At 43.2% G+C, this 17,131-nt stretch overlaps 1 protein-coding gene across 7 annotated transcripts; it reads right to left on the minus strand.

Annotated features, from left to right (window-relative positions):
• Positions 1–845: 845 nt before the first annotated feature.
• Positions 846–8,492, minus strand: LOC123424771 (iron-sulfur cluster assembly protein 1-like). 7 transcript variants are annotated; one of them, XM_045108454.1, is made up of 6 exons: positions 8,261–8,492; positions 4,576–4,877; positions 3,147–3,213; positions 2,658–2,861; positions 2,276–2,345; positions 846–937 (listed from the first exon to the last, which is right to left on the minus strand). In XM_045108454.1, the coding sequence occupies exons 1-5, from the start codon at positions 8,284–8,286 to the stop codon at positions 2,327–2,329; spliced, it is 618 nt and encodes a 205-aa protein (XP_044964389.1). In that variant the 5' UTR covers positions 8,287–8,492; the 3' UTR covers positions 846–937; positions 2,276–2,326. The 7 variants fall into 7 exon arrangements, with proteins under 7 accessions (XP_044964389.1, XP_044964388.1, XP_044964393.1 ...); XM_045108453.1 differs by lacking the exon at positions 8,261–8,492 and having other exon boundaries at positions 4,576–5,109; XM_045108458.1 differs by lacking the exons at positions 846–937; positions 2,276–2,345; positions 8,261–8,492 and having other exon boundaries at positions 2,658–2,790; positions 4,576–5,109.
• Positions 8,493–17,131: the final 8,639 nt, after the last annotated feature.

The raw sequence follows: 17,131 nt of genomic DNA on the forward strand, positions 1-17,131 counted from the left end.
CACATCCAGAATCGCGAATTTCTCCATCGTTCCGCAGCCGCAGCGCTTCCAAAATCGGGAGCATCAGGAGACCTCTTCCCGTCACCCTGCGGGAGGGAGGATTGACCTCGGGGAGCTTCTCCACCGCCATGGACGCTTCCCGGACGTGTCGTGAGTAGTCCTCCTTGGACCATGAGTCAATGACCAGTAGCTATGCGATGTCTTCTCTCCCATCTTGTGCTTCAATGGTTAGTCATTGTGAGCTGCCCTACACACTACTAGAAAAAGGCCTGCTAGTGGCGCACCTGTTTTGGCTACTAATGGCGCACTACAGGTGCGCCACTAGCATCACGCCATTAGATTTTTTTACTAATGACGCACCACAAGTGCACCATTAGTATCTGGTATAGTGTGCCATTAGTATAGCCCATGATGCTCCATTAGTATGCCTCCCAGGACATATATACTAATGACGCACCAGGCAGTGCACCATTAATATAGCCCATGGTGCTCCATTAGTATGCCTCCCAAGGCATATATACTAATGGCGCACCAGGCAGTGCGTCATTAGTATAGCTCATGATGCTCCATTAGTATCTGGTATTCTGACATATATATGTTTTATTTCAAAACCACAAATTCAACAGCACATAACATATATATCAAATATATAATACATAATATGTGCCCAATAGTTTTATTCATCCACAACACCTAACATATATGCAAAGTTGCATAACAAATTTCATGATCCATATATCAAAATTCCATAGCATCCATACATCCAAAATTCCATAGCATCCATATATACATATAGTTCCATACCATCCATACATACATAGCTCCATAGCAAATATAATACACAACGATACTTTGCGGGCATTAGTAAGTAATATTTGGCACTAAAATAAATGCCTTCATGTCCATATCGTAGTCCAAAGAGCATCCGCGTGGCAACCTACAAGATGAAACAAAATGTGTGGTGTCTGAGTTGGTACAAGATGTATCGGATAACTGGAGGTATAAAACAAGAGACAAAATATGAAGGTTATGAAATATATCAAAATGTGTGGTGTTTGAGTTGGTACATCTATCAAATAATGAAATAATATGGGCCCCTCAGTCATTGAACTTGGGTGCAGTTACGACAATCTAATGGTTATACTTAGTTGATTGAAAGAAGATCCACCAAATTAACTGCTAGATGATTTGCTTTTTTATGAAATTTTCTAATTGTATCCTTTTCTGGTTAGACCATCATGTATTTTTAATATATAACAGATTCTATGTACTAGGTGTGTTGTATACTTTGGCTTCTCACAATCAAAACACTAGAAAGTGGAGCGTGAAGGGGGAGGGGAACCACCTATGCCGAACTGGAGGCATCCAGTGAGAGGCAACCATAAGAGGGACGTGCCAACAACAATTTGTCATTTGACACAGAAATGGAAAAAAATGGTTCAGCTTTCTGCTCTCCAAAGGTAGATGTGCATTTATCCTACTAGTGCATTGATTTCATTACTACGATCGCAAGTGTGTCACGGACAGAATCATATAGCCGCCTAGAAACAATAGGATTATTGTACCGATATATTGTCTCCCTGAATCAAAACAAAACGCTTGGACCATGAACCAGATTCAGTCAGGGGTAGAGCACGAAAATTGCAGGCTCCCTTATAGGTGCTATCCTGGAGTCTGTCCAGATTGGCAGGGTTTCACTCTAGTCCACATGAGCAAATTATTCTTCCAAGAAAAAATCATAAGTGAAGTTCTACCAAGGAGGCCTCTGTCTGAGTCGCCGGTTAATGACACACGATGGCCAGTATCCTAATCCTAAGATTAATTAGAATATATACCTTGATATGGTCGGTACAATGATGAAAAATTCGTATCCTACTACCATACACATGAATTTCTACCAGCTAACCAGACTCAACTTTAAGATAATCACAACCTCATCGCAGTTTACCACATTTATACATCATCCTCCCCTAAGGAACATTATATCAGGTATTTTAAAGCTCTGAGTGCTTTGGCTAACTGTTTTCCCAAAAGCAGATACCAAAACTGCATGTGGATTACCTACCTTCTAAGCAAAAAAAGGTACTATTACACATGTAAGAGCTCCTGATGAATTCCTACAAATGTTTGCAAGTATTCCTAAAATATGTACAGTCAACCGCCTAAACTCACATGAAAATTTTATCATCTACGGAAAAAACGGCATAATAGAGATAATAACACAACTTCCATAAGAACAGAACAAAAAAGGAGAGCATGAGAACATGAGACGAACCGAGCGGGTGCTCCAGCTTGATAGAGTTCTTGGCCATTGATCTACCTCTTCCTATGAAGATTGTTTTTGTCTGCTCCAATATAAGGAACAACACCACAAAATTCATTATGCATTAAAAAGTGTAAAAGGTAGTATTTTCTCATGTAAACTCTAATCAGTACTACTGATAATTCAATCAAATTTGGAGGCCCTGTGCAGGCACACACTCTGCACATGCTTCTGGTACGGGTCTGCTAGAATGAACTGGGATACACCCCTGTGACTTGCAGGATCTTGGTGAAGGCATTTTTCAGATGATTCGTCTCAAAAAAACATCAAGAGAACGGAGGAGAAGGCATGCGTGACAGCGAAAGAGGATGGAGGCGACGATGCAGGGACTGACCTCACGGGTGGACGGACGGTGACACGAGAGCCAGAGGGAACCGGCCGTCTCAGCGACCCAGGCTCCTCCTGCCGACAACGACAGCGACGACGCCGTGGACTAGCGTTGCGGCTTGAGCTTCTCCGGGGTCGACCTCGGAGAGAGAGAGAGAGAGAGCACGGGGCGGCTGCACTCATTAAACCGGCTACCAAAGTAGCAAAGTAGCTGGAAAGCTTAGAGCATATTATTAGTTAAAATTTTAGCAATGAGTCATCTGAATATATAATTGTCCAAAACATTTGAAGACTCAAATATTTTAGGCCACAACTAACACATCGAGCACCGTACATATACCAACTTAAAGGGGGCACTCTACTTTAGACAAATATTTCTTATCCTTTGAAATGCTTGCATGTTCTAGTGTGTCTCTGAAATGATACCAAAGGAACAGGAAAGAGAAGAAGAATGATTACCAAATAATCTAAAAGCTCGAATGTGATGAATGGGTACCTCGGTCCGCCGAATAGGCAGCAACAGAATCGATGCCTGCGAGCTAGTGAGGAGCACCAGCAAACCACTGTGAGAAAAAGAAGGAAAAAACAAGCAGTAGAAGGAAATGAGTACATAAAATTCAGTACACCTAAGTTTACTAATCAAGACATTCACTTACAACAAAGACCAAGTTCAACAACTCCAAAAGTCACAAGAAAGAACAAAAGGATGTCAGCTAAGAAATCATATAACACCCAGTTTAATATTACCAATTCCTTCTTCTTTCTTGTGATGAAATTCACCCAATTCAAGAGATGGTGAACTAAACTCACCAATCCCATGACTAAGTTACCAATCCATTTATACTTTTTTTGTGAGAGGCGTGTTGTAAATAGTTGGCATCCAACTTTTTGGATGCAATATAGACATCTAACTTTCTGTGGTCGGACAGTGATATACAAGCTGAAAGTGAAATAATTGTCCACTTGGATCGTCTAGTAGTTTTGATCAGATTTTACCTACAAGGGGAGTCGTTAGTAAGATAGGAGTTGCCAACAATCATTAATACATAATCACTGATGGGATATGTACCTGTAAATTTGACTTTAGAAATATCCCTAAGGCACACATATATCTTCAACCAAAGCAAATAAAGCACATACATATACAGATGTATCTTAGTAAGAACCATTCATCTCCAACTAAATCATCAACTGTATCCTAAAACAAATAAAGCACATACATATACTTTAGAAACTAATCACTGACGGGTTGGAGAGGGTGAAAGACAAGGGAAGAGGAGTTGCTAGGTGGTAGCCTTTGCCGTTGTTCACCGGTGTCATGGATCTGGAGCTCGGCGAAAAGGAGGCCTCCCTGGACATGAGAAATGTGCTCGTGGAAGGCTCCCATCTGACTTGCTTGATCCCGGCCGCGGAGGCACGAAGCCTTAGACCCAACGCCTCTCGACGGCCCTGGAGACACCGCCAACTCCTAGAGCCACCCCCTCACCTGCTCTGGTTCCTTCAGTTGACGGTCGTGGACGAGGATGATGAGGATAAAAAACAATCAACACGGTCATATATACTGCGGTCTTGTGAACAAGAGTAACTCCTGAAGTCCAGCTTAAGTTGTCAATTTCTGAATGTATGAAATACAGATACTTGCAGATATCTACAGTTGGGTGCGAACCAACGAATTTCTGTAACAATTGTAAGGATGAATGACACCCCCTTGAGCTGGGCTTAACATGTCAACATGAAAAGGGTAAAAAAAAAGCGCATCGGAATGGATGCGGATGAAGCTCTTATTGTCTGGTGCATAGTGATTCAGTGCAGTGTTAAATTTACGCCTGAATATGAAGGCAAGTGTTTTGATTCACGCGATATAAAGAAGACTAGAAGACTAGCTAGCGGAGGAAAGCAGTTGAGGGGGCGTTTTGCTCACTGACCGACGGATGAGGATGCGATGGCGGAGCCGCAGCCGAAGGTCTTGAAGCAGGCGTCGACGATCCTGCCGGAGGCCTGGTCGACGCGGATCTGCATATTCATGACGTCCCCGCAGGCGGGCGCGCCGACGAGCCCGGTGCCGACGTCGACGTCGTCCTTGTCGAACTCCCCCACGTTGCGCGGGTTGCTGTAGTGGTCCACCACCCGCTCGTGGTACCCCCTCCTCGCCGCCACCGCCCCCAGCGTTACCTCCGCGACGGAGGAGGAGTAATCTCCGGCGCTGGCCGCCGCCGCGCCGACCAGCCTCTTCCCCGCCGCGCGCAGCATCATCGCGATCGGCTGATCGCCGGAGGCGTGTGTGGGTTCTCTCTTGGCTGTGGAGTACTCTGTTTCGCTTCTCCTGGTGTCACGGAGGCAGAGGATGAGCGGAGGAGAGAAGAGAGTTGGCTATGCCTGGTGGATTTGGTGGAGAAAGAAGGTGGCGGCGGCGGAGGACTGGGGAGGGGACGGGGAAGGAAGGAAAGGAGGTTTCCTTTCTCCCCATCTCTGTTTTATCGAGGGAGGTTGCTAATGGCACAACACCATGGTTACTAATGACGTACCAGTTGGTGATATGTCATTAGTAGTTTTGCAAAACAAAAAAATTATACTAACTAGTAATGACGCACTCTGCCCCAGTGCGTAATTAGTATTTTTGGAAAAAAAAAGTTTGTTAGTAGTGCCTCACCGTGTGTGTGGTGCGTCATTAGTGTGATGGACACACTAATGGCGCACCTGCACATGGTGCGCCACTGCTATATAGTAGTGGCGCACCACTTGTCTGGTGCGTCATTAGTGTTTATATTATCTATAGCCCTTTTCCTAGTAGTGACATGATCAAGGCATCTATGTAATTCTCTTGCTATTGCTATGCTCGGTTTGTTGGGATCCGATGTATTATGAGATTATGTTTAGAATGTTATGAGTTATATATTTGATTATCCTTTTATATTATGTTCCTTAGTGATTCATGCATGTTCTTCGTTGCTATTTATTGCTTTGGCCGAGTAGTAGATTGTAACTCCAAGAGGGAGCGTTATGCATGATTATGGGTTCATGCCCCTCGATGTCTAGCTTGAGTGACAGAAACATGAGACTTGAGGATGTGTTGTTGCCATCAGGGAGGAAACAATGGTGCTTGTGACCACGGTTGCAAGGATTATTTACCTTATGCATAGTTCGTTAATGCAGTTGTTCGTTGCTTTAAGTTTACACTTTGGGTGGGGCTCGCAACTTAATACTAGCGAGATGTTCTCGATAGATATCTCAAGGTGGATGATTATTAAGTAGATGCTGATGAATAAACGGTCTACTTGTCTTGGCGTACTGCCCATTACTATTGAGCCTCTAACTTTCAAGTAGCATAATTAGCATTCCGGTGCGTTCATAATTCTGTCAATTGCCCAACTGTAATTTGTTTACCCAAGCATAGTTGTTTATCTTTTTTGGAGAGAGACATCACTAGTGAACATCATGTGACTCGGTCCATATCACCACCATTGTTTACACCTCCATCATTTACCACTTTCATTTACTTTCCCGTTGCAATCACTATTACTATTCCCGCTTGTTATTTGATCCTTTGAAAACTACATGGCCGAAGAGATTGACAACCTGTGTGTACTCGTTGGGAGCAAAGTTATTTATGTGTGTGCAGGTCCACGTCTTCTGCTAGCGCCAGGGTGGGAGACACCTACTTGTTGATCCTAGGAGTCCTCCTGGTTCGATAAACCTTAGTCTCCATGTAAGGGGAAACTTGCTGCTGACTACATCTCAACCTTTCACTTGGGGTAACCAACGAGGAGCGAGAATTATATACATCATCTCGTCATCATCCGTTCTCCGGAACAATGGAGCGTGCAAGTGACTTGTTGAAGATCATACATACTGATCCGTGCAGGCCGATGAGCATAGAGGCGCATGGCGGATATCGTTATTTTCTCACCTTCACTGACGATTTGAGTAGGTATGATTATATCTACTTGATGAAGAACAAGTCTGAAACGTTTGAAAAGTTCAAGCAATTTTAGAGTGAAGTTGAAAATCATCGTGACAAGAAGATCAAGTTCCTACGATCTAATCGAGGAGGTGAATATCTGAGTTACGAGTTTGGTGCTCACTTGAGACAACGCGGAATTGTTTCATAGTTGACACCGCCTGGAACACCACAACGCAATGGTGTGTCCGAACATCGTAATCGTACTTTATTAGATATGGTGCGTTCTATGATGTCTCTTATAGATTTTTCGTTATCATTTTGGGGCTATGCATTGGAGACAGGTGCATTCACTTTAAATAGGGCACCATCAAAATCCGTTGAGACGACACAATATGAGCTTTGGTATGGCAAGAAGCCAAAGTTGTCATTTCTTAAAAGTTTGAGGATGTGATGCTTATATCGAAAAGCTTCAGCCTGAAAAACTGGAACCCAAAGTGGAAAAGTGTGTCTTCATAGGTTATCCAAAAGAGACAGTTGGGTATACCTTCTATCTCAAATCCGAGGGCAAAGTGTTTGTCGCTAAGAACGGAGCTTTTCTTGAGAAAGAGTTTCTCTCGAAAGAATTGAGTGGGAGGAAGATAGAACTTGATGAGGTTGTGGAACCTCTACTTCCACAAGATGGTGGCGCAGGGCAGAAAGAAATTTCTGTCGAGGCAACACCAGTTGAAGAGGAAGCTAATGATGGTGATCATGAAGCTTCAGATCAAGTTGCTATCGGACCTCGCAAGTCGACAAGAGCATGTACTTCTCCTGAGTAGTACGGGAATCCTATCTTGTCAATCATGTTGTTGGACAACAATGAGCCTGTGAATTATGTACACGCAATGGTGGACCCAGATTCCAACAGATGATTAGAAGCCATGAAATCCGAGATATGATCTATGTATGAAAACAAAGTATGGACTTTGGAAGTATTACCTCAAGGTCGAAAGGCTATTCAGAACAAATGGATCTTTAAGAAGAAGACGGACGCGGACGGTAATGTGACCGTTTATAAAGCTCGACTTGTGACAAAGGGTTTTTCATAAGTTCAAGGAGTTGACAAAGATGAGACATTCTCACCCGTAGCGATGCTTAAGTCCGTCCGAATCATGTTAGCAATATCTGCATTTTTCGATTATGAAATCTAGCAGATGGATGTCAAAACGGCGTTCCTTAACGGGTTTCTTAATGAAGAGTTGTATATGATGCAGCCCGAAGGTTTTGTTGATCCAGAGAATGCTGACAAAGTATAAAAGCTCCAGCGATCCATTTATGGACTGGTGCACGCATCTCGGAGTTGGAATCAACGCTTTGATGAGGTGATCAAGGCGTTCGGGTTTATACAAGTTTTTGGAGAAGCTTGTATTTACAAGAAAGTGAGTGGGAGCTCTATAGTGTTTCTAATATTATACGTGGATGACATATTGCTGATTGGAAACAATGTAGAGTTTTTGGAAAGCGTAAAGGATTAATTGAATAAAAGATTTTCAATGAAGGACCTGGGAGAAGTTGCTTACATATTGGGCATAAAGATCTATATAGATAGGTCAAGGCGCGTGATAGCACTTTCAAAAAGCACATACCTTGACAAAGTTTTGAAGAAGTTCAAAATGGAACAATCCAAGAAGGGGTTCTTGCATGTGTTACGAGGTATAAAGTAGAGTAGCCTCTTCCCCGCCGCGCGCAGCATCATCGCGATCGGCTGATCGCCGGAGGCGTGTGTGGGTTCTCTCTTGGCTGTGGAGTACTCTGTTTCGCTTCTCCTGGTGTCACGGAGGCAGAGGATGAGCGGAGGAGAGAAGAGAGTTGGCTATGCCTGGTGGATTTGGTGGAGAAAGAAGGTGGCGGCGGCGGAGGACTGGGGAGGGGACGGGGAAGGAAGGAAAGGAGGTTTCCTTTCTCCCCATCTCTGTTTTATCGAGGGAGGTTACTAATGGCACAACACCATGGTTACTAATGGCGTATCAGTTGGTGATATGTCATTAGTAGTTTTGCAAAACAAAAAAATTATACTAACTAGTAATGACGCACTCTGCCCCAGTGCGTAATTAGTATTTTTGGAAAAAAAAAGTTTGTTAGTAGTGCCTCACCGTGTGTGTGGTGCGTCATTAGTGTGATGGACACACTAATGGCGCACCTGCACATGGTGCGCCACTGCTATATAGTAGTGGCGCACCACTTGTCTGGTGCGTCATTAGTGTTTATATTATCTATAGCCCTTTTCCTAGTAGTGACATGATCAAGGCATCTATGTAATTCTCTTGCTATTGCTATGCTCGGTTTGTTGGGATCCGATGTATTATGAGATTATGTTTAGAATGTTATGAGTTATATATTTGATTATCCTTTTATATTATGTTCCTTAGTGATTCATGCATGTTCTTCGTTGCTATTTATTGCTTTGGCCGAGTAGTAGATTGTAACTCCAAGAGGGAGCGTTATGCATGATTATGGGTTCATGCCCCTCGATGTCTAGCTTGAGTGACAGAAACATGAGACTTGAGGATGTGTTGTTGCCATCAGGGAGGAAACAATGGTGCTTGTGACCACGGTTGCAAGGATTATTTACCTTATGCATAGTTCGTTAATGCAGTTGTTCGTTGCTTTGAGTTTACACTTTGGGTGGGGCTCGCAACTTAATACTAGCGAGATGTTCTCGATAGATATCTCAAGGTGGATGATTATTAAGTAGATGCTGATGAATAAACGGTCTACTTGTCTTGGCGTACTGCCCATTACTATTGAGCCTCTAACTTTCAAGTAGCATAATTAGCATTCCGGTGCGTTCATAATTCTGTCAATTGCCCAACTGTAATTTGTTTACCCAAGCATAGTTGTTTATCTTTTTTGGAGAGAGACATCACTAGTGAACATCATGTGACTCGGTCCATATCACCACCATTGTTTACACCTCCATCATTTACCACTTTCATTTACTTTCCCGTTGCAATCACTATTACTATTCCCGCTTGTTATTTGATCCTTTGAAAACTACATGGCCGAAGAGATTGACAACCTGTGTGTACTCGTTGGGAGCAAAGTTATTTATGTGTGTGCAGGTCCACGTCTTCTGCTAGCGCCAGGGTGGGAGACACCTACTTGTTGATCCTAGGAGTCCTCCTGGTTCGATAAACCTTAGTCTCCATGTAAGGGGAAACTTGCTGCTGACTACATCTCAACCTTTCACTTGGGGTAACCAACGAGGAGCGAGAATTATATACATCATCTCGTCATCATCCGTTCTCCGGAACAATGGAGCGTGCAAGTGACTTGTTGAAGATCATACATACTGATCCGTGCAGGCCGATGAGCATAGAGGCGCATGGCGGATATCGTTATTTTCTCACCTTCACTGACGATTTGAGTAGGTATGATTATATCTACTTGATGAAGAACAAGTCTGAAACGTTTGAAAAGTTCAAGCAATTTTAGAGTGAAGTTGAAAATCATCGTGACAAGAAGATCAAGTTCCTACGATCTAATCGAGGAGGTGAATATCTGAGTTACGAGTTTGGTGCTCACTTGAGACAACGCGGAATTGTTTCATAGTTGACACCGCCTGGAACACCACAACGCAATGGTGTGTCCGAACATCGTAATCGTACTTTATTAGATATGGTGCGTTCTATGATGTCTCTTATAGATTTTTCGTTATCATTTTGGGGCTATGCATTGGAGACAGGTGCATTCACTTTAAATAGGGCACCATCAAAATCCGTTGAGACGACACAATATGAGCTTTGGTATGGCAAGAAGCCAAAGTTGTCATTTCTTAAAAGTTTGAGGATGTGATGCTTATATCGAAAAGCTTCAGCCTGAAAAACTGGAACCCAAAGTGGAAAAGTGTGTCTTCATAGGTTATCCAAAAGAGACAGTTGGGTATACCTTCTATCTCAAATCCGAGGGCAAAGTGTTTGTCGCTAAGAACGGAGCTTTTCTTGAGAAAGAGTTTCTCTCGAAAGAATTGAGTGGGAGGAAGATAGAACTTGATGAGGTTGTGGAACCTCTACTTCCACAAGATGGTGGCGCAGGGCAGAAAGAAATTTCTGTCGAGGCAACACCAGTTGAAGAGGAAGCTAATGATGGTGATCATGAAGCTTCAGATCAAGTTGCTATCGGACCTCGCAAGTCGACAAGAGCATGTACTTCTCCTGAGTAGTACGGGAATCCTATCTTGTCAATCATGTTGTTGGACAACAATGAGCCTGTGAATTATGTACACGCAATGGTGGACCCAGATTCCAACAGATGATTAGAAGCCATGAAATCCGAGATATGATCTATGTATGAAAACAAAGTATGGACTTTGGAAGTATTACCTCAAGGTCGAAAGGCTATTCAGAACAAATGGATCTTTAAGAAGAAGACGGACGCGGACGGTAATGTGACCGTTTATAAAGCTCGACTTGTGACAAAGGGTTTTTCATAAGTTCAAGGAGTTGACAAAGATGAGACATTCTCACCCGTAGCGATGCTTAAGTCCGTCCGAATCATGTTAGCAATATCTGCATTTTTCGATTATGAAATCTAGCAGATGGATGTCAAAACGGCGTTCCTTAACGGGTTTCTTAATGAAGAGTTGTATATGATGCAGCCCGAAGGTTTTGTTGATCCAGAGAATGCTGACAAAGTATAAAAGCTCCAGCGATCCATTTATGGACTGGTGCACGCATCTCGGAGTTGGAATCAACGCTTTGATGAGGTGATCAAGGCGTTCGGGTTTATACAAGTTTTTGGAGAAGCTTGTATTTACAAGAAAGTGAGTGGGAGCTCTATAGTGTTTCTAATATTATACGTGGATGACATATTGCTGATTGGAAACAATGTAGAGTTTTTGGAAAGCGTAAAGGATTAATTGAATAAAAGATTTTCAATGAAGGACCTGGGAGAAGTTGCTTACATATTGGGCATAAAGATCTATATAGATAGGTCAAGGCGCGTGATAGCACTTTCAAAAAGCACATACCTTGACAAAGTTTTGAAGAAGTTCAAAATGGAACAATCCAAGAAGGGGTTCTTGCATGTGTTACGAGGTATAAAGTAGAGTAGCCTCTTCCCCGCCGCGCGCAGCATCATCGCGATCGGCTGATCGCCGGAGGCGTGTGTGGGTTCTCTCTTGGCTGTGGAGTACTCTGTTTCGCTTCTCCTGGTGTCACGGAGGCAGAGGATGAGCGGAGGAGAGAAGAGAGTTGGCTATGCCTGGTGGATTTGGTGGAGAAAGAAGGTGGCGGCGGCGGAGGACTGGGGAGGGGACGGGGAAGGAAGGAAAGGAGGTTTCCTTTCTCCCCATCTCTGTTTTATCGAGGGAGGTTACTAATGGCACAACACCATGGTTACTAATGGCGTATCAGTTGGTGATATGTCATTAGTAGTTTTGCAAAACAAAAAAATTATACTAACTAGTAATGACGCACTCTGCCCCAGTGCGTAATTAGTATTTTTGGAAAAAAAAAGTTTGTTAGTAGTGCCTCACCGTGTGTGTGGTGCGTCATTAGTGTGATGGACACACTAATGGCGCACCTGCACATGGTGCGCCACTGCTATATAGTAGTGGCGCACCACTTGTCTGGTGCGTCATTAGTGTTTATATTATCTATAGCCCTTTTCCTAGTAGTGACATGATCAAGGCATCTATGTAATTCTCTTGCTATTGCTATGCTCGGTTTGTTGGGATCCGATGTATTATGAGATTATGTTTAGAATGTTATGAGTTATATATTTGATTATCCTTTTATATTATGTTCCTTAGTGATTCATGCATGTTCTTCGTTGCTATTTATTGCTTTGGCCGAGTAGTAGATTGTAACTCCAAGAGGGAGCGTTATGCATGATTATGGGTTCATGCCCCTCGATGTCTAGCTTGAGTGACAGAAACATGAGACTTGAGGATGTGTTGTTGCCATCAGGGAGGAAACAATGGTGCTTGTGACCACGGTTGCAAGGATTATTTACCTTATGCATAGTTCGTTAATGCAGTTGTTCGTTGCTTTGAGTTTACACTTTGGGTGGGGCTCGCAACTTAATACTAGCGAGATGTTCTCGATAGATATCTCAAGGTGGATGATTATTAAGTAGATGCTGATGAATAAACGGTCTACTTGTCTTGGCGTACTGCCCATTACTATTGAGCCTCTAACTTTCAAGTAGCATAATTAGCATTCCGGTGCGTTCATAATTCTGTCAATTGCCCAACTGTAATTTGTTTACCCAAGCATAGTTGTTTATCTTTTTTGGAGAGAGACATCACTAGTGAACATCATGTGACTCGGTCCATATCACCACCATTGTTTACACCTCCATCATTTACCACTTTCATTTACTTTCCCGTTGCAATCACTATTACTATTCCCGCTTGTTATTTGATCCTTTGAAAACTACATGGCCGAAGAGATTGACAACCTGTGTGTACTCGTTGGGAGCAAAGTTATTTATGTGTGTGCAGGTCCACGTCTTCTGCTAGCGCCAGGGTGGGAGACACCTACTTGTTGATCCTAGGAGTCCTCCTGGTTCGATAAACCTTAGTCTCCATGTAAGGGGAAACTTGCTGCTGACTACATCTCAACCTTTCACTTGGGGTAACCAACGAGGAGCGAGAATTATATACATCATCTCGTCATCATCCGTTCTCCGGAACAATGGAGCGTGCAAGTGACTTGTTGAAGATCATACATACTGATCCGTGCAGGCCGATGAGCATAGAGGCGCATGGCGGATATCGTTATTTTCTCACCTTCACTGACGATTTGAGTAGGTATGATTATATCTACTTGATGAAGAACAAGTCTGAAACGTTTGAAAAGTTCAAGCAATTTTAGAGTGAAGTTGAAAATCATCGTGACAAGAAGATCAAGTTCCTACGATCTAATCGAGGAGGTGAATATCTGAGTTACGAGTTTGGTGCTCACTTGAGACAACGCGGAATTGTTTCATAGTTGACACCGCCTGGAACACCACAACGCAATGGTGTGTCCGAACATCGTAATCGTACTTTATTAGATATGGTGCGTTCTATGATGTCTCTTATAGATTTTTCGTTATCATTTTGGGGCTATGCATTGGAGACAGGTGCATTCACTTTAAATAGGGCACCATCAAAATCCGTTGAGACGACACAATATGAGCTTTGGTATGGCAAGAAGCCAAAGTTGTCATTTCTTAAAAGTTTGAGGATGTGATGCTTATATCGAAAAGCTTCAGCCTGAAAAACTGGAACCCAAAGTGGAAAAGTGTGTCTTCATAGGTTATCCAAAAGAGACAGTTGGGTATACCTTCTATCTCAAATCCGAGGGCAAAGTGTTTGTCGCTAAGAACGGAGCTTTTCTTGAGAAAGAGTTTCTCTCGAAAGAATTGAGTGGGAGGAAGATAGAACTTGATGAGGTTGTGGAACCTCTACTTCCACAAGATGGTGGCGCAGGGCAGAAAGAAATTTCTGTCGAGGCAACACCAGTTGAAGAGGAAGCTAATGATGGTGATCATGAAGCTTCAGATCAAGTTGCTATCGGACCTCGCAAGTCGACAAGAGCATGTACTTCTCCTGAGTAGTACGGGAATCCTATCTTGTCAATCATGTTGTTGGACAACAATGAGCCTGTGAATTATGTACACGCAATGGTGGACCCAGATTCCAACAGATGATTAGAAGCCATGAAATCCGAGATATGATCTATGTATGAAAACAAAGTATGGACTTTGGAAGTATTACCTCAAGGTCGAAAGGCTATTCAGAACAAATGGATCTTTAAGAAGAAGACGGACGCGGACGGTAATGTGACCGTTTATAAAGCTCGACTTGTGACAAAGGGTTTTTCATAAGTTCAAGGAGTTGACAAAGATGAGACATTCTCACCCGTAGCGATGCTTAAGTCCGTCCGAATCATGTTAGCAATATCTGCATTTTTCGATTATGAAATCTAGCAGATGGATGTCAAAACGGCGTTCCTTAACGGGTTTCTTAATGAAGAGTTGTATATGATGCAGCCCGAAGGTTTTGTTGATCCAGAGAATGCTGACAAAGTATAAAAGCTCCAGCGATCCATTTATGGACTGGTGCACGCATCTCGGAGTTGGAATCAACGCTTTGATGAGGTGATCAAGGCGTTCGGGTTTATACAAGTTTTTGGAGAAGCTTGTATTTACAAGAAAGTGAGTGGGAGCTCTATAGTGTTTCTAATATTATACGTGGATGACATATTGCTGATTGGAAACAATGTAGAGTTTTTGGAAAGCGTAAAGGATTAATTGAATAAAAGATTTTCAATGAAGGACCTGGGAGAAGTTGCTTACATATTGGGCATAAAGATCTATATAGATAGGTCAAGGCGCGTGATAGCACTTTCAAAAAGCACATACCTTGACAAAGTTTTGAAGAAGTTCAAAATGGAACAATCCAAGAAGGGGTTCTTGCATGTGTTACGAGGTATAAAGTAGAGTAAGACTCAATGCCCAGTAACTGCAGAAGATAGAGAAAAGATGAGTGTCGTCCCCTATGATTCAGCCGTAGGGTCTATCACGTATGCGATGTTGTGCACAAGACCGGATGTCAGCCTTGCCGTAAGTATGGCAGGCAGGTTTTAAAGTGATCCAGGAGTGGAGCACTGGGCGGCGGTCAATAATATTCTGAAGTACCTGAAAGAACTAAGGAAATGTTTCTCACTTATGGAGGTGACGAAGAGCTCGTCGTATAGGGTTACGTTGATGCAAGCTTCGACACTGATCCGGATGACTCTACGTCTCAAATCGGATACGTATTTATTCTTAACGGGGGTGCGGTAAGCTGGTGCAGTTCCAAGCAAAGCGTAGTAGCTGATTCTACATGCGAAGCGGAGTACATAGCTGCCTCAGAGGCGGCTAAGGAGGGTGTCTGGATGAAGCAGTTCATGTGAGATCTTGGAGTAGTGCCAACTGCACTGGACCCAATCAATATGTTTTGTGACAACACTAGTGCCCTTGCTCTAGCCAAGGAACCAAGGTTTCACCAGAGGACCAGACACATAAAGCGACGCTTCAATGCCATCCGCGATTACATCAAGGAGAAGGACATAAATATTTGCAAAGTGCACACGGATCTGAATGTTGCAGATCCGCTGACTAAGCCTCTTCCACGAGAAAAGCATGATCAACACTAGAACTGTATGGGTGTTAGATTCATTACATTGTAAATCACATAGAGATGTGAAGCTAGATTATTGATTCTAGTGCAAGTGGGAGACTGTTGGAAATATGCCCTAGAGGCAATAATAAAATAGTTATTATTATATTTCCTCTTTCAAGATAATCGTTTATTATCCATGCTATAATTGCATTGAATGGAAACATAAATGAATGTGTGGATGTATAGACAAAACAATGTCCCTAGTGAGCCTCTAGTTGACTAGCCCGTTGATCAAGGATGGTTAAGGTTTCCTAGCCATAGACAAGTGTTGTCACTTAATGACGGGATCACATCATTAGGAGAATGATGTGATGGACAAGACCCAAACTATAAACGTAGCATATGATCGTGTCATTTTGTTGCTATTGTTTTGTGCATGTCAAGTATACATTCCTATGACCATGATATCATGTAACTCACTGACACCGGAGGAATGCCTTATGTGTATCAAACGTCACAACGTTATTGGGTGACTATAAAGGTGCTCTACATGTATTTCTGACGGTGTCCTTTGAGTTAGCATGGATCAAGACTGGGATTTGTCACTACGTGCGACGGAGAGGTATCTCAGGGCCCCCTCGGTAATACAACATCACAAACAAGCCTTGTGAGCAATGTGACTAAAGAGTTAGTCATGGGATCTTGTATTACGGAACGAGTAAAGAGACTTGCCGGTGATGAGATTGAAATAGGTATGTCGATACCGATGATCGAATCTCAGGCAAGTAACATACCTAAGGACAATGGGAATGGTATACGGGATTGTGTGAATCCTTGACATAGAGGTTCAACCGATAAGATCTTTGTAGAATATGTAAAATACAATATGGACGTCTAGGTCCTGGTATTGGATATTGACCGGAGAGTGTCTCGGTCATGTCTGCATAGTTCTCGAACCAGCAGGGTCTGCACGCTTAAGGTTCGATGACATTTCGGTATAGTTGAGTTATAGGTGTTGGTGACCGAAGGTTGTTAGGAGTCCCGGATGAGATATTGGATGTAATGACGAGCTCCGGAATGGTCCGGAGGTAAAGATTGATATATAGGAAGTCCTGTTTTGGTCTCCGGAAAGGTTTCGGGCTCATCAGTAGTGTACCGGGAGTGCCGGGAGGGTGTCGGGGGACCACCGGGAGGGGTATGACGACCCAAGAGTCTTGTGGGCTGTGAGAATAGGTGGACGAGACCCTGGTGGGCTGTTCAAAGCCTCTCTCAAAGGCCCATGCGGCTAGGAGAAGAGATAAAAGGGTAAATTACTTTTAAAAGGAAGGGAAGGAGGAGTCCTCCCAAAGTAGTCCACCTTCCCACAAGGAAGGTGGACTCTTCCTTTGGTTCGGCCGACCCCTCTCCTTGGAGGAGGGGCCAAGGCAGCCTACTATCCTGTCCTCCT

The sequence above is a fragment of the Hordeum vulgare genome, chromosome 2H, assembly GCF_904849725.1.
Source record: "Hordeum vulgare subsp. vulgare chromosome 2H, MorexV3_pseudomolecules_assembly, whole genome shotgun sequence".
Lineage (NCBI taxonomy): Eukaryota > Viridiplantae > Streptophyta > Magnoliopsida > Poales > Poaceae > Hordeum > Hordeum vulgare.